This window comes from Labrus bergylta, chromosome 3 (assembly GCF_963930695.1).
Source record: "Labrus bergylta chromosome 3, fLabBer1.1, whole genome shotgun sequence".
Taxonomy (NCBI): domain Eukaryota; kingdom Metazoa; phylum Chordata; class Actinopteri; order Labriformes; family Labridae; genus Labrus; species Labrus bergylta.
The window spans coordinates 24,911,596-24,936,182 of record NC_089197.1 but is presented as its reverse complement, the minus strand read 5'-3'; the positions used below and the strand labels follow the sequence as shown (position 1 = coordinate 24,936,182).

Here is a 24,587-nt window from a genome sequence, read left to right as displayed (position 1 = left end):
TAAATAAAATGTCATTCTGGGTTTCTGAGAGTTTCTGAGGTAACCTGCAAAAAAGAAAGAAAACATGTCGTTCTTGTGTTTCCTTTTAATCTATATAAAGGTCATGCTTTTGTTCTGCGAGCATGAATCGTCATCACTGTCAAGTTATTTTTGTGCTACGTCACACAGCTAAAACTAATACTCTGTCTCCATCTTGCGGCAGAGACGCAGTATTGATTTTGAACGCACTGATCACCTCTGTCACTAGATCAGGATTCAGGCAGATTGCTGTCCAATATGGCAACCAGGTGGGGAATCTGTAGCGCGGGGAAGATCAGCCATGACTTCACTGTGGCCCTGAAAACTCTTCCTCCTGAAGACCATCAGGTAATAGATAAGTTGCCTTGCCACAGGTTCATACAGTGTTTCCAATGCATGAGTAGCCTACAGCGAGACTTCTTTGCTCCGTGCAGACTGTATCTGACAATCCAAAGTTAAATATGTTTAAATCTGGTCATTCTGCAGCTTAATTTAGCTAAACGCTCCTGAAACCATCCGTCAGGGACATTATAAGCAAGTACAAGACGTGTTAAAGTTAGTAACACTTATAGGGCGTCAACCATGACCGACTTCATTCGTTTACCGTAAAGCATCTAATAAATGGGAGTTTCCAACTCTTCTTCCCATTAAGGTACGTGTATGGCATGACTGATTACATGTGGAAAACAGAATCAAATTCATCCTAGAATATGATTATGTTCAATTCCAATCAAAACTTAAAAATGCAGAACAAAAGGCTTAAGATTTACCGCTGCGTAACTGTAAGATAGCTCCAATTAAATAACACTTCTTTTCAGTTTTCATCATGTAGGTAACTTTCAGCTTTGAAAAAGAAAGTTTGTGCCAAATACTGCAATTCATAGAATGGCCATTTGAGGCTAGATTTTAAAGTGAGACAATTCCAGTAAAGGTTTTCTATTAAACTCGACTTAACTGCAAATTTAAAATTGTTTCTAGCCAGGTAATCACTTCCCTTTTTCATGGCAACTGCCAAGGCCAAATATTGTATAACTCACCTGTTTAAGTTATAGTATTGCTTAGAGTTATGCATAACTGTGGATGCAGCCTCTTTAAGTTATACATGGGATATTGCTGTCCTTGTAGGTGCCATCCAAGGTGATTCAAGCCTCGGCAAGTAACCTAGCAAACCTGTTTGGAGTGTTAAAGTTAGTAGCATTTATAATGCGTTAACCATGACTGACTTTATTCTTTTACAGTAAAGTATCTAATAAATTGGTATCAAACATAGTTTACGACTCTTCTTTCCATTAAGGTACGTGTGTGGCATAAATGATTACATGTGGAAAACAGAATCAAAACCAGTCTCCAATTTATACTATATTTAATTCAAATCCAACCTTAAAAAGTTAGAACAAAAGACTTAAGATTTTACTGCTGCCTGCGTAACTGAAGCTCCAATTAAATAGCAGGTTATCATACAGGTTTGGAGTTGGGCAGAAAATATGTTGCATCTCCAAATTGGTGCTATTGGGAGGAAAAAAACATCCTCAGGCGGCATTTACACCAGCCTTTAGACAGGATTACAGATTGCAACACGTATTTTCTTTTCATTTAGGGCCTTTCTTTCAGGTGAAGCAGGAGCATTGTGTTGCAATAAATAATGTGTTTTAGCTGTTTTTTTAACAGGTTGTGGCTGTGGCAGCTCGTAAGTTGGAGGATGCTCAGGAATTTGCCAAAAAGCACAGCATCCCAAAGGTATATGGCAGCTATGAGGAGCTGGCCAGAGATCCAGATGTAGGTGAGAGTTTGTTGATTTGTTGATGCATCTTTGGATCCTTCAGCTAAATTACTTTAAGCATCAAATTAAACATATTTTCTGCCTCAAACATTTCGGTCAGGTATAAACTTTACAACAAAAGACAGCTGTCATAAATCTCCAGTTCAAACTACAAGTATTTTTCCTGTGTATATTTTACTGCAACTATAATTTTGACTTACAGAAAATTCTGTTTTTGATTTGTTTTTGTGTGAGCCCAGATGTGGTGTACATTGGAGTTATCCACCCCTGTCATCTGAAGACATGTCTTCTCTATACAAACGCCAAGAAAAACGTCCTATGTGAGAAGCCACTGGCCATGAACACAAAGGAGGTGAAGGAGATCCTGGCCTCTGCCAAACTCAATGATGTCTTCTTCATGGAAGTATGGCCATAGAAGAAAAAAAGAAAATAACATTTTTAATACAGCCCAACTTTCTCCTTCACTCACTTTAATTACATTTGCTTTCTGAAATGACTCCATGTCTGTGTGCTAGGCTGTCTGGACCCGATTCTTCCCGGCCTCAGTGGAGATAAGACGGCTACTGGCACAAGGGGAGGTGGGGGACGTGAAGATGGTGAGATCTGAATTTGGCTGGCCAGTGTTGCACGTACCGAGATCAACGCAGAAGGAGCTGGGTGCAGGAGCAATGCTGGATCTTGGCGTCTACTGCCTGCAGTTCATCTGCATGGTGTTCAACGGAGAGAAGCCAGAGTGCATCCAGGCCATGGGGGTGTGCCAGGAGACTGGTAAAGTAAAAGTGACCAGTATGGTCTCATGGATATGATAAGTGATACTCTGTCATTTGAAGATGTAGATTAATGCCAAAGAAGTGTATGTGATTAAAGTTTACAAGAATTATAGCTAAACACAGGTAAAAAAAAACACAGTGGAAAGACCTGACTCAAAATTTTCTTTTGCTGAGGACATTCATGTGCCACTACAAGTATCATTAATGTCGCATCTTTTTAAAGCATGTGACAGAATGAATGTTTTTGTATTTATGTTTTTATCTTTAATAGTTTAAATGTGAATTGAAATGTGTATTTATTAATTATTTGTAATATGTTGCAGGAGCGGATGAGACTGTTATTGTTACGCTGAAGTTCTCCAGGAACAGGATGGCAGTGTTTACTTGTTCTTCTGGTATGAAGCTGGTCAATGATGCCGTTATTGTGGGCACAAATGGCATCATCAGGGTAGGTCATCACAGCAAAGTCACATGATCAAATGCAATTCAAATAGTTTAAATGTAGATCCATCTGCATTAGTATGTAGTAACACAAGTAAGGAGTATTATTTTACTGCACACATTAATAGGTACATCTAGTGATTTTATTTCTGCTGTTATTGTTGTGAAAAAAGCTTGTTGCATGCTTTTCTAGGTCCCTGAACATATGTGGTGCCCCACATCCTTAGTGGTGAATGGGGAGGAAACTCAGTATCCTGTGCCAGAACCCTATTTGCCTCTCAACTTCATCAACAGTACAGGGATGCGTTATGAAGCAGAGGAGGTTCGACAGTGTTTGCTTAAAGGTACTGTGACATTAAGCATGTTTTAGTCTGTACTATACTACTTGTACTGTCAAGACTGATGTTACCATTTGTCAAGTTCACACAGTGTTAGGGCATCATAGGGGTCTTTGCTGTTGCCTCTGTCTTGAAACAACCTTTGACTTTCTCATTACTCTGACGGGCTATCACAAGGGTTCTGATAGTTGCTTACAAGAAATGAAAAGGTAGATTACATAAAACTATTAAATACTTGGTTGTTGAAAAAAATCTTTTACTAAGAGTAATTGCTCAATAACGTTGAGGTTCAGAGATGCTACGCCCCTTAAGAGAAAAATCTGTAGGTTATTAAAAGGCAGTGGTTTTTGAACATTTGCCATTTTTTTGACTTGTAATGGAAAACTCAACACCAGGTGGCATCAGAGATACTGAAATCTTACAGGCCCTCGACCATGTTCCTACATGCACTGACACGATTTCATTTTCACATGTAGGGCTGAAGCAGAGTGCAGTTATCTCCCATGCAGACTCTCTGCTGCTGGCTGAGGTAGAGGACGAGATCCGCCGGCAGGTGGGGGTGACTTACAACCAGGACTGCCAGTAGATGAATATAAAGATAAAAGAAAAATCATCAATAGTCTCAACAAAGTGAGGGAATGTTGTGAGCACAAAAGCAGTATATGTTTGAGACTTTCTTCATTTGACAAAGTGCTTCCATGTTGTAAACATGGAAAGACACTTAAATAGTTAAACCTTTCAATCACTAATAAAATGTTTTATTACACGTGTTTTCCTTCATTTGATTCTTGAATTTAAATGCACACTTCATCTAAGGTGACTGCAGTACCGCACAGGCACTGTGAATCATTCACATCAGTCAATTAGAAACATACATTGTTCATATAACCGCTAACTTAGATATGATCCAAATGCAAATAAACACAGGCTTGCCACAGGTTCATTGAGTGTTTCAAATGCATGTTTACAGTGAGACTTCTTTGCTCCGTGCATACTGTATGAATTTGCTAATCCTGACAATCCAAAGTTAAATTGTCACGGATTAAAACAGGGAACAGGAGGACCAAAGTGCAGAATAAAGGAAAACTATTTTATTTTTGAACAAAAGCTTACTTTAAAACAAATCCAAAATGTCCAACTAAAAAAAAGCATAAAGGGTAAAGAACACAGGTAGCCACGAGGAATCACTAGGAAGACTGACCCTGACATCCAACATACATCAACTGTCCTGGCTATGTGCCCTGGAGGCAGGGTTCATTGCCAGGACAGTTCAGGAGGACAGCCAGGAGGCCGACTAAACAAGGAGAACAGTTCTGGTGGGCGGCCAGGAGGCTGACCTAACACGGAGAGCAGATCAGGAGGCGGCCTGAAGGCCGACCAGACAACGACACTGGACCAGTGAGAGGCCGGGCCTCCCATGGACACACAGCAGTGTGCGGAGTCAGCAGAACCTCCGACAAAGGAGCAGGAGTCAGCAGGACCTCAGACGAGGGCACAGGAGTCATCAGGACCTCCGACGAGGGCCTAGGAGTAGGCAGAACCTCTGAAGAAGGAGCAGGAGTTGCTGGAACTCCGACAGGGAAGCAGGAGTCTGTGGAGTCAGCAGCGCCTCCCACGGAATCACGGGTGGGCTGGACCTTCCACAGGGACACAGGAACCGGCCGGACCGCCGAGGGGGAACCAGGAGTCGGCCAGACCGCCAAGGGGTCTCGCTGGCGTCACAGCCAGGTGCTCAAGGTAGTTGCGGAAACGGTCACCACAGCCATTCAGTCCAGTCAACAGCACCCCAGGAAGAAAACCATCCCTTTCCTTAAGGCTGGAGAGAAACCCCCTTCCTGACCTCAGAAAAGACCATGTCGACTGTCCACAGCCATCAGACTGGCAGCTGAGAGTTGATCTTGGAAAACAACTCAAGTTTCCTTCTCACATCACGCAGGGAGCTGGTGGAGCAGAGTACAGAGCGAAGCTGGCGGTCTCTTTGTGAGCTGATTGAAGTGGACTGTCGGGGGTGTGCTGGGCGTTCTATCTGCAAAGCTCTGGTAGGCCTTGGTGTTACGGGAACTGCGAAGACTAGGGCCAGAGGTTCATTATGATCATTAAAGCTGCAGAGAAAGCAACCTGGTGGCTTTGGATAAAGAGGGCAAGTCCATGGATTGCTGCTGCTGGGATGCAATCCGGGACTTGATCAACCCTGTATGGGTCACCTGGGTGAGGGGGTCTACTGTTTAAAGACCCGAAACCCCCAATGACCTCAGGAACATCACTGATGATGCATCCCATCGCATCCAAGAGATGTATCTTGCAAACTATCAAACTTGTTTGAAGTTATGCTGAAAATACGTTGCACCTCCACATTGGTGCTATTGAGAGGAAAAAACATCAGATGCCAGGCAGTCTTTACACCAGCCCTTCAGGATTACAGCTTGCAAAAAGGATATTTTCTTGTCATTTAGGGCCTTTCATTCAGGTGAAGCAGGAGCATTGTGTTGCTATAAATAATGTGTTTTAGCTGTTTTTTTAACAGGTTGTGGCTGTGGCAGCTCGTAAATTGGAGGATGCTCAGGAATTTGCCAAAAAGCACAGCATCCCAAAGGTATATGGCAGCTATGAGGAGCTGGCCAGAGATCCAGATGTAGGTGAGATTTTGTTGATTTGTTGATGCATCTTTGGATTTGTCAGTTAAATTACGTTAAGCATCAAATTAAACATATTTTCTCACTCAAATGGTCAGGGATAAACTTTACAACAAAAGACAGCTGTCACAAATCTCCAGTTCAAACTACAAGTATTTTTCCTGTGTATGTTTTACTGCGACTATAATTTTGACTTACAGAAAATTCTGTTTTTGATTTGTTTTTGTGTGAGCCCAGATGTGGTGTACATTGGAGTTATCCACCCCTGTCATCTGAAGACATGTCTTCTCTATACAAACGCCAAGAAAAACGTCTTATGTGAGAAGCCACTGGCCATGAACACAAAGGAGGTGAAGGAGATCCTGGCCTCTGCCAAACTCAATGATGTCTTCTTCATGGAAGTATGGCCATAGAAGAAAAAAAGAAAATAACATTTCTTATACAGCCCAACTTTCTCCTTCACTCACTTTAATTACGTTTGCTTTCTGAAATGACTCCATGTCTGTGTGCTAGGCTGTCTGGACCCGATTCTTCCCGGCCTCAGTGGAGATAAGACGGCTACTGGCCCAGGGGTCCAGGCCATGGGGGTGTGCCTGGAGACTGGTAATGTAAAAGTGACCAGTATGGTCTCATGGATATGATAAGTGATACTTTGTCATTTGAAGATGGAGAATAATAAGTAACACGTATTCGTGATTAAAGTTTACAAGAATAATATCTAAACACAGGTAGAAAAAACACAGTGGCAGAATTTTAAACTGTGTTTGTGCCGACCTATATGTTTACAGACAAGATGTTTATTGTCTTCTTCTTTGCCACTGTGATTCCTTCTGTATGTGAAATAAGAATTTTTAACCAAGGGAGTGTCCCCTGTCCTGATAAGACTTCACCTCTTATCTCTGTATTTTCATTTTGGCACTGTAAACGTTAAGGTTTGATAGTTCAGACACCTCATGTTGTCCTCCATTTATACAGTACACCTCTTAAAAAATACAGTGGAATGACCTGACTCAACATTTTCTTTTGCTGAAGACATTCATGTGCCACTACAAGAATCCCTAACGTCGCACCTTTTAAGGCATGTGACAGAGTTCATGTTTTAGTATTATAGTTTTTATCTTTAATAGTTTAAATGTGAATTGAAATGTGTATATTATATATTGCAGGAATGAGACTGTTATTGTTACACTGAAGTTCTCCAGGAACAGGATGGCAGTGTTTATTTGTTCTTCTGGTTGGAAGCTGGTCAATGATGCCGTTAATGTGGGCACAAAGGGCATCATCAAAGGGCGTAGTGCTGAGTTTATTTGAGTTTGTTTTCCTGAAAGGCAGGAAGGCGCTTAGTGTCCAGTCTGTCTTAGAGGTAGATTACGTAAAAATATAATAAATATATATAAAGTACTTGGTTATTGAAAAAAAAAAAAAAAAGTACTTCAGTGAGACAACTTGATGTCTTTATTTATTTATTTTTTTACGAAGAGTAATTGTTCCATACCTGACACGTTGAGGTTTAGGCTACGCCCCTTAAGAGATATCTCCCATGCAGACTCTCTGCTGCTGGCTGAGGTAGAGGACGAGATCCGCTGGCAGGTGGGGGTGACTTACAGCCAGGACTGCCAGTAGATGAATATTAAGATGAAAGAAAAATCATCAATAGTCTCAACAAAGTGAGGGAATGTTGTGAGCACAAAGGCAGTATATGTTTGAGACTTTCTTTATTTGACTTAAGTGCTTCCATGTTGTAAACATGGAAAGACACTAAAACAATTAAACCTTTCAATCATTAATAAAAAATTGTATAACATTTGTTTTCCTTCATTTGATTCTTGAATTTAAATGCACACTACTGACGTTACATCCAAAGTGACTGCAGTACCGCACAGACACTGTGAATCATGGTTATTCATTTTCACACAAAACATTTGAGGCTGAGGAAAGGTTGGTGCTTATCTCTTTTATTGATGGAAATCCAGTCTTTTAGGACAGCTCAGTACACCAGCTATACATTATATTTCCCCTTTACATAAAGTTAGTTCTCACACTCTAGTGTTACAATCCAGAGCATATTAGACACATGAAGACAGCTACAGTGGAGGGGGGCCGCCCCTAACCCACTGGGGCTGAGAGGGACACAGCTATGTCCCTTCCTCAGGTCCCTTGAGAGAAAAAAAATCCAAAAGTGCTCTTTCACATCAGTCAATGTTAGTGAACCATACCTTATTCAAATAAGCGCTAACTAAGATATGATCCAAATGCCGATAAACAAAGACTCTCACACATTTAATAACACAAACACAGTAACTAGCTCAAACAGCTCTTAAGTGGACATCCAAAACTAACATTTCTCTAAGGTCAGACAAAATATAAGTAGAATTGGATGTCCCGAGACAAAAATTTACCATTCAAAAAAATCAAGTATAATATTGAATGTAACATTGTCTGGAGTAGATAAGGAGTGCAACATTTAAAGGTAGACATTAACACAGTGACAGCTGGCTTTAAGAGTGGACACTTCATACAGGCAGCACTACACAAGGGTCTGTTTAGGTGGAGAGGTGGAGCAAAGGCTTCCCTGTAGGATCATTCCTTTTGATTTAGGATGCAACCAGTTTGTTCATTATACCCGCAGGAGTGTGATCAGTAAGTCAAGTGTTACAGTAATAAAGGTGCTCTGTGGAGATCAGCCTGCTCCACCACTAACCCAACCTAAACAAGCCAGTAAGCACATGCACACAGACCAGGATGTATTCACTTTCAGACTGGTTAACTTTTAACTATGTGAGTGAGTGAATAAATACAGCAGTTTTCTGGTCAGCGTGTATTCATCTGAGGCCCCGCAGACTGGTTTGATTGAGAGTACCCATGCGAAAGGAATAGACATAAATTGGAATCGTACTAAACAAGCCTCCACTCTTGGCTAAAACAGCTCTCTGGCCATGAAGGCTATAATCTATTTGTTTTTTTTATTCTTTGCATTATTGGCTAAATGCTAAATTCTGCAGCGATTGAGTCTATGAGCCCAAGTCTTAGATTGAAAGGACTGTGAGCTGGTATGGAGCGTAGGGGTGGAGCAGTATGAAATAAAGATGACCATAAAGCGAAGAAGCAGAGCAGCTGTGCTGGCTGTTCAGGCCACCAGAACCACACGCATGGTGTTGGTGTAACCGGAGCCTGGACGCCAACCAGTCAGGACGATGACAACATCTCCCTCTTTGAAGAAGCCCCTGGCTTTGCCTGAAAATTAAAAAGATGAATAAACAAATTATGCTTTTTTTTTAACACCAAAATGTATCGCTCTTTAACACTGTTTCTCTTCGTGCTCGAACAGTTACTTTCATTTTGTTCAAGTATAAAAAGTTGTTCTTGTGCAAAAAGTTGTTCTTGTGCAACGTTATGTTAGCTACACAACATAATAATTAAAACCTGGCATATGTACTCACCCATATCCATAGCAAAGTTCACACGCATGTCGACGTCCTCAGCCCACACATCGTGAGAAGGCTTGGTGTAGAGGACAGGGAAGATGCCGCGGTACAGGTGGGCCTGGCGAGCTGTCTGAGCATTACGGGTGACGGCGATAATGGGTGCACGGGGCCTGTACCTGGAGAGCAGGTGGGCAGATCTGCACAGACACACACAGACACACACCTATAAGATTCCATGGCCAAATTATGATGACAGCTATCTACAGTATACGCTATACTGTCCTTTTACTTCAACTGTCCACCAAAAAGAGTTTTTAACAGTCAGTGTTGAATTAATTACAGAATGAGCGAGGAAAATTTAGATACATACAAATGCAATTTGAATCATTATTTTCTTTAAACCTACATTATCTAGCATTTTTCACACTGCATAAACTGTTAATATTAATACTTAACAGGCCAAATTAAACATTAGTCAGATGCAAATTCAGTCTTTAAAAAGCAATTCAGTGCAATTAAAAAACCCTGTAGCCATGTGTTTTTGAATGAACAGGAAAATGTGGGAGGCTGATCAGATTCTGCCCATACAGCCGTGAGAGGTCTAATCATTAAAAAATAATGAACAGTCAGAATGTGTGAGAGAAGGGTTAAGTTGCTCAATCCAAATGTCCATACACTCAGATTACAGCAGGCTCAACCCCCGATTTATGACATAGTGGCATATAGCCGCAAGCACTGCTGTGTGTGTACAACTTAAGTTTCCAAAATGTTTATTGATGTGATGTGGAATATGGTCGGTAGCTCTTTCTTCTAATCTGATGTTATTAAGTCTTTGAGGGATGTACATTTGGATCGGCTTTAGGCAACCCAATTTTTCTTAATCTGTTGCAATCTCCCTCACCCTGTGTAGCAGCAGTCAGACACAAACACACAATAAAAAGGGGAGGGAATCTGTTGGAGCAAATTTGGTTTTGGAGGTAGAATCCCGATCCATGTCAGTCAGGTGGTTGTTAATTCTGCAACTACCTTACCTTGAAGGCATTTTCACCTCTATCCTTCTCTTTCTTACCTCCCAGTCTTGGTGAGAACAATGAAGGCACTAGCACAACATTTGAACGAGGACTCGACAGCTCCGACGGCTACCGCCTCCGAAGGGTCTGTGGTCAGTTGGGAGTGTCTCCTCAGCCCCTCAAACAGCTGTCTGTGGAAGGTGGCTGCCTCAGCCTCTCGTGCTATCTGAGCACAGAGGGACCACGAGGGAAGGGTGGGAGGATGAGGAGGGGTTACCACTACCACAGTCACTCACACCGCTGGGAGTGACTGGCAAATGTTTAACTAGACTCCTGGTTGACAGGAAGGTGTTGGTTTAATGATAGGCACGAAAGTATGATTGATGAGATGAGATTCAACTTTATTGTCGTTACACATCAGTATAGAGTCACGAAATGAGGTTTGGCATCTCACCAGAAGTGCAATAAGCAGAAAGTGAGATGTGATTGATGTGCTTTAGCCTCTTTCAATTAGCTTGTGGGTAAAGGTCAACTCACATTTGAAAAAAAAAAAACAACCAGCAGTCTACTTAATGCGTTTGCCAGGTTCTCCCAGTCATTACTGCAGTCAGTCCCTGTCTAGCCCTACTCTCCCTCTCCTGAACTTCCGATATCAATGTCCTTCTTGAACTGCCAGGACAAGATTAGCTCCCTACCTTCCAGAGCCAGTGAGCACAATGATCCCAGAGGCTAAGCTCTTAAAGGAGGCCTCAACAGCGCCAATTGCAATAGCCTCAGCGGGGTCTTTGCAGTACGGCGTGGAGCGGCGCAGGTCCTCAAACACCTGCCGGTGGAACATGGCCGCCTCAGCTTCGCGAGCAATCTGGCACAAGTGAGGGCAAGATGCATCAAACACAGGCATTCCCACACCAGGCACACCCAGATGGAACATGAGAAAAGTGGGTGGAGAATGGACAGGAATGTGGCAAATAGAAGGACAATGTTGAAGACACAAGAAGAAATAAAAGTAAAAAAGAAAAGAAGAAAGAAAAAGACAGGGGGGGGGGGGGGGGGGGGGGGGGGCAGTGGACAGAGGAGTTTGGATGTGCAGTTAGTGTGGGGGTATCATCAACATTTTAAGATATCCATATTTTACAACAACCATAAGCATGAGAATATAACATGCAAAATAGTAGACCACGACCCATGCTAATCCGGAGTCAAGGTTACTGTTATGCTGAAATAAACCTTAAAATAACGATACTATTTAACATCAACCTTGAAAAATATCACAAATGATTAAAGATCCAAATGAAAGAGCCAATGTTTTGTTTAGAACTTAAAAATAAAGATAAGGAGGATAGGACAGGACTAAAGTCATCTTGAAATTAAAAAAGAAGCCAAATCTCTGCACACATGCAAATACAGCCAGGAAGAAAGAACAAGAAAAGTCAGATTAAGGTGTAAAGATAATGTTTGAGTTAGTCTGTGAATGCTTCTCAACACACATGGTTTGAGCTCAAGGAAAGTTGCAGTAAACTCCAGGTTGTGAAGCTCACTATGCAACTTGAGTGTAAGGACAATAAGCTCAGTAGCAGCAGCTGCTGAGTCACTGCTGAGTCACGTCAGCACCTGCATAGCAGTGCACAGTGTTGCTGAGAGCAGTGCAAGTTAGCAAACAAAAGCTTGAACGGAAAGACAGGAAGGGAGGGCAGCATGAACTGCTTAATCCATCTATGATTGATAATAATTGCTTTTTTGATGCAAGATTAGATTAAGATCTAATTACTACTAGATCTTAATCTTATGAATTTAAACTGCAAAAAAAGGTCTTTAAACTGTTTCTTTCCCTGACTGACAAAACATACAATGAAGTGAAGAAGACACAAACAGATATTTCAGATAGAATTTTAAACATTTTTGTCCATCATCAGCTTAGTCAATTATCAACAATTGCTGAATCATTCAAAATGTGCATTATACAGAAAAGCACTCCCCCATCCTTTTTTTTTTTTTTTACAATTAAGGCACTAATTGTTCCTGCTCATCAAGTCTTTAAACATCTACGTGTTCGGGGTTGACTTAAATATTCACTGTAAAGTCTTGAAAAAGTACATCAAGGCTTTTGAGATAAGGAAGAAAGGCAGGACAGCGAGTCTTTGCTGGAGGAGGACATTTATCCGGCTTAGTTTTCTGAGACCACTCTGTCCAAAAATGTCATTTATGTAAATGATCATTGTTTCTGTGCCTCTATTTTGTGCACATCCAAGGTCACAATATCCCTGTTTGAAAGTTATACACGGGTTCAGCCAGTTAACACACAAGCCTCGTTGGAACTTTATCACAGGGATGCACAAAGAAGTCATTAGTGACGTCTCTAGCTTGTTGAGGTTTGAGTTGTAAATGATGAAGGGTTTATTGAATAGCATCCCTAAATAAAAGAGAATAATCTCAAAGAAGATAAATGGATGGATAGATAAATCAATGATATATTCTTCCGGTTAGCCAAACTATTCTGTTGACACCTTCTTTAACAGTTGTTTAGCAAAGTGGAAAAAAAAGCTGCTGAATCATTGTGTGACTGAGAATCACGTGTCCAGTTGAAAAAAAAAAGCAAACAAAAAGAGACAGAGTGAAACACCAGTCTGTGACTAAAACATGCGAATGGGTTAGAGAAGTGATAAATCATGCAAGATCATCCCACACTTCTTCTCTCTAATCAACAACCCTTGATTCCACGAAATAACTCTTCAACATTGTATTAACTTTAATGCTAGTGATTTTTTTACATCTGAAATACATGAACTCACCATGTGCTGTGTGCGCACTGCCTCCAGGGGGTAATCTCCCTTAGCAGTCTCTCCGCTCAGCATGATGCAGTCAGCGCCATCCAACACGGCGTTGGCTACGTCACTGCCCTCAGCACGGGTGGGTCTGGGCTTCTTGATCATGCTCTCCAACATCTGAATGTCGTCAGTGTGAGGAGTTAGAGGGTAACACTCACACAACGCAAAAATATCAGCGTTTGGAGAGGCACAAACAAAATGAATACTTCAATCTTTTTTTTTTTTTTTTAAGGCTGCTCTTTTTCACATTCACAAAACTGCAGATATTTTACACTGACAGTGAAATCTGCAAGTCATCTTCAGGCACAAACATCAGATGCTGGGGGGAATAAAGTTGAAGACATACAGTTTGTCCTTTGCTTCTATATTACCTGAGTGGCACATGTGATCGGCTTGCCAGCTCTGTTACAGCGACCAATCATCATCTTCTGGGCTAGGAAGACTTTTTCTGTGGGGATCTCAATTCCCAGGTCACCACGGGCAACCATGATGCCGTCGCTGGCCTCCATGATCTCGTCAAATCTGCACAAAATCAATAAAATGATTATGGGATGTTCCACTTGTGTTCAGAACACTGTTGTCAAGCCGACCATTAGACACAAAGAATCGATAAACTATTACTCCAACACGAAACCTGTCAAGATGTACACAAAATATATGAACAAATGGACCTTGCGCACACACCTGCGTACACCCTCGTGGTTCTCCAGCTTGCTGATGATCTTGATGTCTTTGCCTTTCTCTCCCAGCACCGCTCTGACGGCGTGTACGTCGGCTGCTTTGCGGATGAAGGAGGCGAAGACCATGTCGACTCCATGCTGCACGCCAAACTGCAGGTCCTTGATGTCCTTCTCCGAAACAGCAGGGAGGTCTACAGCAGCACCGGGGAGGTTCACTCCCTTTTTGCTGCCCAGGGTGCCACCGTTCTCGATCTCACAGATCAGGTTATCAGAAACTGAAGAGCAGAGAAACACATTAAATACTTGAGGCTTCATGCTTGGTATGAATACAGTGCAGTGTTTTCGAAACAGAGTATAGGAGATTCTATATTTTTGTTTGCCAATCCTCCACTAACCAATCTCTGTAACTTGCAGGGAAATGAGTCCGTCATCAATGTAGATCTTGCTGCCAACTTCCACCACCTTGCTAATGTTCTTGTAGTCGAGCCAGAGGAGCTCATCGCTGCAGTTGTCCTGGTGAGCATCATCCACGGTAATCTTGATCGTGTTGCCCTTCTTCAGCTCCACCTCAGCTGTGCCGCTCTGTCAAACAAATATAGTTTTACTTTCTTTTCTTTTTTTCCATGCAAAAAGGCTTATGAAGGCATTACTTTTAGTTAGTAGACCAAGAACAGACAATGCTAAACTCACTCCCTGGATGAGGCCGGTCCTGATCTCAGGGCCCTTGGTATCCAGGGCGATACCGATGGGCCTGTACTGGATACTTCCCGGCTCGAAGCTCTCGCATGCCTCACGCACATTCTTGATAGTATCTGCATGGTACTAGACAAAGGAAGAGAAAAATAACAGGATATATAAGCATTATAGTTTTTTTTAAACCATCTTATGCTGCTATCACACACATTTGAAGGAGAGGAATAAAACAGAAGTGCTGGTATTACAGTTCCTGTAAGATACTGGCTTTATCAGGCCTGGATAATTAAAAGATAAAGTTGGTCTGACAACTCGCTCACACAGTCATAAACATGAGTCATACCGTCAGCATCACCATGGAGTCACTCAGTTCATTAACCACCTTGTTTGGAAAAAAAGGTGACACTGTCTACTGACCCAATTATTTTCATGTCCTTGAGCTTTAAGAATTACATTTCTCTGTCAAGCACATTTATTAAGTAGCCGTATGTCAGAATGAGGAAGTGCAGTGTTTCTAAGGAAATTGGAAGTTTCACAAAAAAAACGAAATTTGTAAGTGCCACCCAATATTACAACATAAACAGACTTCTTATACACCCAAGTTAAAAAAAAAAACATTATCAACAAAGTGTGAAAAAAATAGTTTGAAAGGATGGCCAAAACAATGACATTATTTTCTGGGACAAAGTCAATGTCATGACAACGACTGCGTAGATGGCAAACCTTGGCTCTAACATTCTTTAAGAAATAGAGGATAACCTTCCTGCCTTTCCAAATTCAGATCTGTCATATCACTGAGGTAGAAATCTTTTTCTAGTAATTAGAATTGTTAAGCATATAGTGCAATTTTTGTTGCCTTGAGAGCATCGTTCTGCCGCACATGGCCCATGCTGCCTATTGAGGTAAGCATTGGCGGATAATCAAATGTGCTGACTGTCACTCACAAAACATTGAGCTGATGATACACTGATGATACACTCACTGCACTGCGGTTAAGAGAAAACCTGACCGCTCCCACAATTTGCACAATAAAGTAAAATACAGTGTAATGTGTATGTGTGTGTGTGTGTGTGTGTGTGTGTGTGTGTGTGTGTGTTTGGGACTTGGTCCATGAATCTATAATTAATCTGCTACAGATGTTGCAGAGAAATGTGTTCCGCGAGGCCACATCTCATTTTTAATATTATTCAGACTGTTTATTTAAGTTGTACTTTCTGGATTTGCAACACAATCCTCTGTCTTCTTCCAGTTTCACTTAAAGTCGCCATTCCCTTGCCGCTTGTGTCCACAGTCTCAGCATAAAAAAAAGTAACAAATTACGTTTTTATGGCAACAAACAAAGCCTTGATTTTTATTTTTTAGTTGCTTTTCTCTGAACCTTTATTTTCAGTCAGGCTGTAGGTACTATTTGTTTAGGACTAAGGATGCATTTAAAATGTTGCTTAACTTTATATTTTCAGAAAAATCATTGTGATTTTATCAATGAATATCAATCTAGAAAAACTTCTATCATATTTCCCGATGAAGAGGTCAAAAAACTGTAAGCGCAAATTGAAACATTATCATAAAACGTCATTACAAAAATTGCCAAAAGTGACACTATTGAAAAGTTTAGTTAGAAACACAAAGAGCCCCACTTCTTGAATGTGGATTATTTTCTATTCGGAGCATTTAATCTGTTGATTAATGGGATGAGCATCTCTAATTTGTCCCTGTATGTCTGTCTGGAGGACAGAGTCAGGTTCTGAAGGAGAGACACAGCCTCACCTGGACAAGCTGGCAGCACTCAGCCAGTCTCTCTCACCACTGGTTTCCTCATCTCAGGATTGATCGGTTTGGTGATGTATGGCTAATGTCGTTTTTTCATCTCTTTTTACAATGTAAAAATAATAAACCTTTTGTTTGTGGAAAATTGTGCGTGTGAGTGTGTTCTTTGTCCTTGATCTAGGTTGAAGCATAAAATCTGGCTAAGCTTTTTAAAATGTGCCACATCAACGAACCTAGGTTAAGAGTGCAGGATATCAATGAGGAGTTTCCTTTTTCATATCTCAAAGTGCACAGATTATAAATAACCAAGTGATTTCAGGTAAGACACACAGCTATCACTTAATAAAGTATATAAACACTTAATCAGGCCACATATCTTATCAACAGAATGCGGGTATATTACCCAAACTGTAATCTAGGTTAGCACTACTTTATGTCCATTCACGATGGCTGGCCTTCGTCTTGCACAATGTGGGAAGTTGACTTAAGTTTACAATGAACTACGTGATGGTTCACTGTGAGCGTTGATGACCTATCACTTTCACCATAGTGATTTCCTGTAGAGAGTTACAACAGTGCTTTAAATGCTTAAAAAGTACACAAGATAAAAAAGCAAACACTGACACGTAGATCAACATGACCAACGCTACCATTCTGTGATAAAGCACGGGACCATGTGTGCTGAAAATTATCAGCAAAGTTTAAACGTGACATGCAACAATGTGACTGCTTAGCTGCACTTTCCCAACTCATTTACACAATACACAGAGTTGTTGAAGACCCACCTCGTGTGTGCCGTGAGAGAAGTTCATGCGAGCAATGTTCATTCCAGACTTGATCATCTCCTTCAGTATGTCCACAGAACGGGAGGCCGGTCCTGCAGGCAGTTATTGATAAGAGGGAACAAAGACATAGTATGACTTAATACTAAGTCCAATCATTTTGGCATTCAGCCTTCATTTAGATAGGACAGTAGACAGAGTAGGAAACTGGGAGAGAGAGGGGGGAATGACATGCGAAAAAGGAGCAAGGAGCAACATGTCTGACTTGAACCCCGGCTGCCTGCTTGGAAAACTGTAGCCTCCGTAGATGCGGCGCAACCTTACTGCTAGGCCATTTGTGCCCCAACATAGCATAACTTATTTTAATCTAATATTAATTTACTCCTACTGGCAAATTAATGTTTGTACGTTTTATGATACTTTTTTATCATCAGGAATTCATTTGGTAGTGACCCCCAGGTTAAAATAAAAAAGGTAATTCTGACTTTCCATAATTGTGCAGCCCTAGCAGAAACCTCATATCAACCACATATCACAGAGCCTTTAACGTTAACCAACCGATGGTGCAGATGATGCCGGTGTTTCTTGCAGTGGTGGGCTCAGAGTCGATGTCCAGCAGGCACATGTGTTCCAGGAAGGTGTCGGCCATGGCAGCATTGAGCTGCTGTGTCTGGATGAAGGCAGAGCCCATGTCTGGAACCTTTGGATGAGGCATGTAGTTCACTGGTGAAACTGGAGTCCTGCATAGAAATATGAAAAAAGGAAACCCTTCACATAGAGAATGCAACTTACAGCTTTCAAAAGGTAACCAAACGGAAAATCAACCTCGTCAAAAACTACGAGCCAAAACTACTTCGTAGGTTGTCTTCACATAATGTCCTGAGTGCTCTACGGTTCATGGAATTATTTCTATATAGGTCACACTGACCAGACTTTAAGGGCACTGTATCCCTCCCCTCTGCAAAAACACCATACCATAACCAACCATACTTAATTATCTTGATCTCAAATCTATTTTAAACTAACCTCAGCTACTTAGACAAAGAGCAATCAAGATTAAGGCTTACTTCCTGATTAAATGCCTTTATTTAAATAATCAGGCATTGTAATCTAGTTTGTCTTTCACTCAGTTAGTATTTGCCTTTTAGGTTGCATATGTACTTATGTCAAATAAAATAATAATGAAACAATAGTATTTTTTAAGGATCTTCAAACTGTCAACAGTTTGATAATATAACATAAATCTTATATTCTTAGCAAGATATGAATCCAACTGATGCTCTGCAATTCCACCATGCTCCACACGTCGAGCTGCTACACCATATTGTACATTCTGTACCCCCCACCCACTTCTTCCTGAGTCACCCATGGCAACAACACCTTCATCATCAGCGTGGAGTTGGCATGCTTTGATCACGACAGTAGTATGTTGTAAAAGAGAGGAAATATCACAAAAAAAATCATCAAAATCTGTCAATTCTGTCATGTGCACAATAGACACATGGATGTGTGAGTACAAAATCTCATTAAAATCAAGGCATGTCTGGACGTGCAGTCAGTAAGGTGTTTGTTTTGGAGCAGGGTGTAGCATTCAGCACAGCGTCGATGAGGAATGCTCTCGTCTAGTTGTTGTGATTACATAACTACAGCACAGCCTGGGGACCTGAAATTCTTGCTCGAACAGTAAATCGGGTCAAACAGACAGTTGTAGAAATCTGCGCAATTCAAACACTGTGTCTGAGCCTAATGAGGTAGGAGAGCCGACACATTTTAACAACAGAACTAGAAGTTTAAGCTATGTGAAATATATCACCAGTCATTTAGATGAAGATGTTTCTGGACAAAATGTTTCGAAAAAGATTTTCAAATGCAAATTTGGTCTAAAGTCTATTTTGGCCTTACAATGCACATTAAACATCTGCAGCCATTTGGGGGTAGTTGTGCTTACTGTCCACTGCCTTTACTACTAATACTGTGAAGTATTTCTCATCAAAACATGCAACAAGGATGAAGGTACATTTTACATATTACTTATGATCACACCTCTTAGGTTCAAATAGTCACACAGGGAGGGAAAGAGCTAAACAAAAGATTAAACAAAGTCATATCACAGCGATAAAACAAGTTAATGAAAGTAACATTATTAAAATAAAGCTTATATATTTGAGATACTAATATCTTAAATGTACTAAATTGACTTTAGAATATAATGACTTCCTGCCAACGTAAGATGAGTCCAAACCAGACAGTGGAGGGATCAAGTTCTCGTTATTTAAATTATACATTGAAGTGAGCTTCACCAAAGAACACTCTCACTAGTAGATTGTTTGGCAGAACAAGACAATTAACATTTCTTCACGAGAAAACCATCTGATCTTTTTCAGATCCCCTTGACACAAAAGCAAAACAGCCAATCGGGGTACAAAGGATAGTCCTTTACTATTTAAAAAGTAGCTCCCTACTAGTCCCAACTATAACACCCCACACTTCAAAAACCTTGTACTCACACAGGACGGTTGAAAGTTGCAAATGCAATTGTCTGACTGCTGTAAATGTTGGTGATAGCAACTGTTGCATTCGACAGTATCACAAGTTGTCCTACTTGCTCTTACTCATCCCATCCTAATTACAAATGCATCACGTGGGGGGATTCCAAGCTGAGCCATTAAACTAACACGCTCTCTCAACAGAACCGCTGACTGATGATGTAACACTCCAGTCAATGGGGCCGACCAGTGCCAGACCAGTGCTGTACGTGAGCACAGTCACATCCCACCACTGCAGAGCACACACTGCATCACAGAGGTGGGATCTGAGTGGGCTAAACCAAAGGGAAAGACTGCAGAGGGGAGAAAAGTGACTGAAATGTTGCAGTATGAGTAAGTAGACAGTTTCCAGTATAATTCATTCATAGATTAATCACGGGCAATTTTAAGAAACACAACAGTTTTTTATGCATATTTCTACATTTGGATTTTAAACAAAATTATCATAAAAATAGCAAGAAGGGTGGTCCATTCCAATATGTATCCCATTGTTGAAAGGAGAACAAATCACAATGGCAATAACCAATAAACTGCATTACTTTCATGACGGGATCAGATGTCATTAGTGAAGTGGACTAAATGAAATGTCAATGTTAGGCAACTCAAACTGAAATACAGCATCTCCAGGTGAGGTGAGGGTCATATTTTTGGAGCTAGTAGTGGTAAGATAACTGGCTTCGGAAACAAGTCCTCCTAATATAACATCTGAAAGTTATGTGCTGTGACTACAATGTCATGATTTGTCTGACCTGGCTTGCCAACTCCTAGTAAAACTAATGACATCATTGGCTTTAATGGCTGGCCAGCAGACAGTGATAGCATGTCTGACCCCAGATCAGCCAACAAAAAAGCAACAGCAGCCAGAGTAACCCTGACACAGATGCAGAGCTAACTTTAGAGTTGGCTGCTAATAATCTCCTTAAATCCCTTCCCACCACACTCTCTCCTTGTAAGACACACACAGCCACAATTTCTCCTGACTCTCTAAACAATGGCCTTATCGTACCTTATCTCAAAAGAGGTCAGTGCAATCATAAGCAGCCAAAGCGGCACTGCTGACAGGGTGACATGACATTTAGTGCCATCTACTATGAATGTGACGTAACACTGGGCTAATCCAAGCTTGCTACAGAAGCTGGTTTCTATCAAGCACACTCACTCAAAAGAGATTCTCTACATACCCACGGCAGTTCCTCCTCTTCTTTATAGGGACAAACAGACACCTTACTACCAATGTCCTCCAATATAATCCCAGAGTGCTGGAGCTTCCTTTTCCTGCAACAGCAGTCCTGACAGAAGTGACCGCAGCAGCATGCGTGCATACGTAAGACACTTCCAGGAGCTCTAGAGCAAATCCCCTCAATGAGGATAAAGGATAGCGCCTGCTGTGACAAAGCAATCGCCATGACCTGACAGCATGGGAGTACATGAGACTTCCACTATAGGACGCACAGCACAGCACAGCACTGTCACATTAATGCAACTACCAGCCTACGTCATACAACCCCCCTAGGTTTAAAAATGGAGCCTTGGCTAAATATAACACACAGCGTGCCGAGTCTGTTTGTAGAAATTGAATACTGTGAGAATGTACGGTGGGATTTGCACTATGTGGGACGGTGAACTATAAAGCTTCAATGTAGTGCTGCATGGACCTAAGTTCATGAAATGCACAGAACGCTGTGCATATTTTTAATGACAAATAATCATGCTAAACTAGTCTGTTGGACTGCAGCACCTTACATCAAATTGAGTTCAGTGTGCGGTCAAGTAAATCTGCAGTATCAGAGGAGTACCCATAATTGGTTGTGCTCTACCTCATGGCTCTATGTAGTTTTAGTCAGCAGACATGCAGCTATTGTGGGGATGGACAGCATGGGAGTAGTGCCAGCTGCAAAAGGCCTTATCTACTGCGATGACTAACAGCTCAACTACAACTGAAGTAGCTTAACAACATCAGCATGTCATGGATGGTCAGCTGCCTAAATGCTCATTTGAGTCCAAAAACATCAGGAGCTACAGCTTAAATTACAGTTTCACCCAGCAGTATACTTAATGCTTTTGTTTATGTCAGAAGAAGTTAATATCTGTTGATATGCAGTGTTGTGAGTCGAGAGCTGTATATAATGTCTGTAGAACCATAAGACAATGAAAATGTTGTTACAGTGATTTCGCTGGGATAAAGGGGACCGTTTATGACATTGAGATGGAAGACAAACTGGCTAAATAAATAGAAATCCTCCTGAGCAGTTACTTGCCATCATAACACTAAAAGGTCTAGTGGGAGAAAAAAACTCCATTTTGTTACAAGGCCTTCAGCCAGGAAGGACAAAGCAATGACAATGTCCCTAGAGTTGTGTTACTCACAAAAAAAAACCTGTTCTCATGCATAACAAAGCCTATGCAGGCTACTCCTAAGGCCCTATGCATATCCTCTGTATGTAAAAGCAGATATTGCCATATTACACAAGATATTTCATTAAGAAATGCACCTTTTATCGTTCAAATCCTCTTCTGTCTCCTATTTGAAAAGGTTTAGAAACTGGGCATAGTCATCAAGTAGCATCACAAAAACAACAAATAGAGAATTAAAAGCCATAATAACTATTTATAAGCAGAGAGTAAGGAAAAATACTGCGTATAGTATAAACAAGGCCTATTATCTGTGGAAATACTGCAACAGACAAATTGCCCAACCAATGTAGCCTAGGTTTACAACATTTTAAACATTTTTTTTTAAAAAGAGACATGTTGTTTTCTTCTGCCATAATGAACGAGGGTTTATTTTTATAATGTTTCTGAAAAACTATGAAGAGGTAGGCCACCGTGGATTAAAGGATAAACTCTACCAACTTTCGATGCCATGTAAAGGATCACGACCACTACAGGTGACTTTCAAAACGTCTTTGACTTCAAGCTTAAGTACAATTCATGTGTTTGGTTCAAACGTAATTTAATTATAAAACACAAGACACACCGTCCGGACGATGCGCTAAAGGTCACGTTCTCATCCTGCGTCACATTTTCCTGATCTTAGCGCATCACGGAGAAACTGACCAATGGAGGACCGAGAAGACGCAGCGGCCACACCCACATCAGGAGGCAACAGGAAGCGATGTTTTAAAAGCTTCACACTTAGTGCATCGCGTTTAATTTCAAAAGTTTACATGTAAGAACCGTATTTTGCCACAAATTAATACTGAAGTCTGTTAGTTGCAAGTATTGTGCGCTAATAGTCCCCCTCGGGTATCTTCTCTATAAACTGTATTTTAAAATGCAACGTTGATGAACACACAAAAGCAGGAATGGAAATGGCCCATCTACGCCTATCAATTTAGTCCAGGTGTGTAGGTATATGTTACATGATTTCGATTGTAAAAGCGTTAAGGTGAATGAGGAAACAAGCCACGAGTGACCGACTCGTCCATTCCCAGACTTACCAGCTCGCAGGATGACGCCTCAGTTACAGAAGAAAAACAAAATGCTTTAAAAGGAATTGATGTGAAAGCGCAAGAGTCGAGTTATAAAGTTGCACGAGCAGCCCCTGTTCAGGATACCCACCTTGTCTGGATGAGGAAGTGCTTAGGCCGATCTGACTGCCGTCCCACTGAGCTCAGCTGAAGGTGATCTCTCTAGTCCCTCAGCCTATGCACTCTGCGGAACTACTTCCTAGTGATGCTGAGAGATATTCATCCGAGAAAAAAATGGGTAGTTGAAAAAAATAATAAACTGCCCTTACACTTGTGTACCAACTGCAATCACATCACAGCACCCACACACGTCCTATACTTTAGTATTATTCATGTTAAATGTCACAAAACATCACAAGCTATACACAACGCGGAGGGATACGCAGACGCGCTGTGGAAGTGATAGGTAAAGTTGGGCAGCCAATCAGGGCGCGTAGAAGCATCAGTACAGAATGAAGTCAGACATGTGGTTGATGATGGCGTGGTGTAGTTTCCTGATGAATGCAACGCAGTTATTTTTTTCATAGCCGTAAAGCACTTTGAAACGAGTAGAATCTGTCGTGATGTAAGTATGCCCATGTTGTTTACTCCATCCATAGAGCATATTTGCAAATAATCACCTGGCCACATAGATTATGGGAAGGGTCACCGCAAGTGTTTCACTGTAAGCTGCAGCAATTTATTTTTTTAAATATGTAAAACAATTGTTTGTTCAAGTACATTTGATTCGGAAAGTGGAATTTAAATGCACATACTGTGTAGTTTTTCAAACGCATGGGGGTTTGGGTGATGACTCAAAGACCCCGTGATGTGCTAGTGCCGTGCTACTTTGAGTCAACATCTCCATCCAGTGGTGAAAAATGATAATACAGTTTAAGATGCCCCCCCCCATTAGATTCCTTTAAGTTGGCAAGTTAGAGTCTTCGTATTGAATAGGCCTTTTCAAAATAACCCCCTGCCCCATAAATATTCTGAATAGCTCTTCAAATAATTCCCTTGCATTTAATTTATTTCACATTTCATACATTTTGCAGAAAAATATGTATATTGATTTTCTTCTTAGATATTTTTTTTGATAATACAGTGAAAATATCATTAAAGTATTATTTATTTCCACATATCAAGGCTATGATAAAACGTATTAGAGGTAAACTGTACATTTGTTCGTCTACTGCCTGTACTGCAATCTGTCACATCTATAATCAGACATAATGTTATGTCCAGTGCATGCTAGACATCTATGTCACAATAATGAATTGTTGTGATAATCAGCTCTTAGGAGAAGTAATTGCAGACACAACTGCCAACCACACCTCTGTCATTGTGACAGTAAAATGTAAACATCAAACTGAATAGGAAAGAACACAGTCTGACAAATATGCTCCTCTGAGTATAACTTAGTTGGCAGA

General features: G+C 41.0%; 3 protein-coding genes across 7 annotated transcripts; 2 read left to right on the top strand and 1 right to left on the bottom strand.

The window, feature by feature from the left end:
- Positions 1-209: 209 nt before the first annotated feature.
- Positions 210-4,117, top strand: LOC109991980 (trans-1,2-dihydrobenzene-1,2-diol dehydrogenase). Its single transcript, XM_020644478.3, has 7 exons — positions 210-366; positions 1,687-1,798; positions 2,038-2,201; positions 2,314-2,566; positions 2,892-3,016; positions 3,203-3,353; positions 3,824-4,117. Exons 1-7 carry the CDS (start codon positions 277-279, stop codon positions 3,931-3,933), a joined length of 1,005 nt encoding a protein of 334 aa, XP_020500134.2. The 5' UTR covers positions 210-276; the 3' UTR covers positions 3,934-4,117.
- Positions 4,118-5,868: 1,751 nt separating this feature from the next.
- On the top strand, positions 5,869-7,784 carry LOC109991636 (trans-1,2-dihydrobenzene-1,2-diol dehydrogenase-like; the record flags this gene model as incomplete). The annotated part of the gene is made up of 3 exons (XM_029282214.2): positions 5,869-5,983; positions 6,218-6,381; positions 6,494-7,784. Coding segments are annotated over 3 exons (378 nt in total), but the record flags the coding sequence as incomplete, so codon positions are not given.
- Positions 7,785-7,919: 135 nt separating this feature from the next.
- Positions 7,920-23,426, bottom strand: pkma (pyruvate kinase M1/2a). 5 transcript variants are annotated; one of them, XM_020644125.3, is made up of 11 exons: positions 23,270-23,426; positions 17,721-17,902; positions 17,166-17,257; positions 14,611-14,742; positions 14,316-14,502; positions 13,925-14,195; positions 13,612-13,762; positions 13,205-13,357; positions 11,111-11,277; positions 9,421-9,602; positions 7,920-9,214 (listed from the first exon to the last, which is right to left on the bottom strand). In XM_020644125.3, exons 2-11 carry the CDS (start codon positions 17,875-17,877, stop codon positions 9,108-9,110), a joined length of 1,599 nt encoding a protein of 532 aa, XP_020499781.1. In that variant the 5' UTR covers positions 17,878-17,902; positions 23,270-23,426; the 3' UTR covers positions 7,920-9,107. The 5 variants fall into 5 exon arrangements, with proteins under 5 accessions (XP_020499781.1, XP_020499867.1, XP_065809087.1 ...); XM_020644211.3 differs by having other exon boundaries at positions 23,149-23,288; XM_065953015.1 differs by lacking the exon at positions 23,270-23,426 and adding an exon at positions 20,890-21,152.
- Between the last annotated feature and the right edge of the window lie 1,161 nt (positions 23,427-24,587).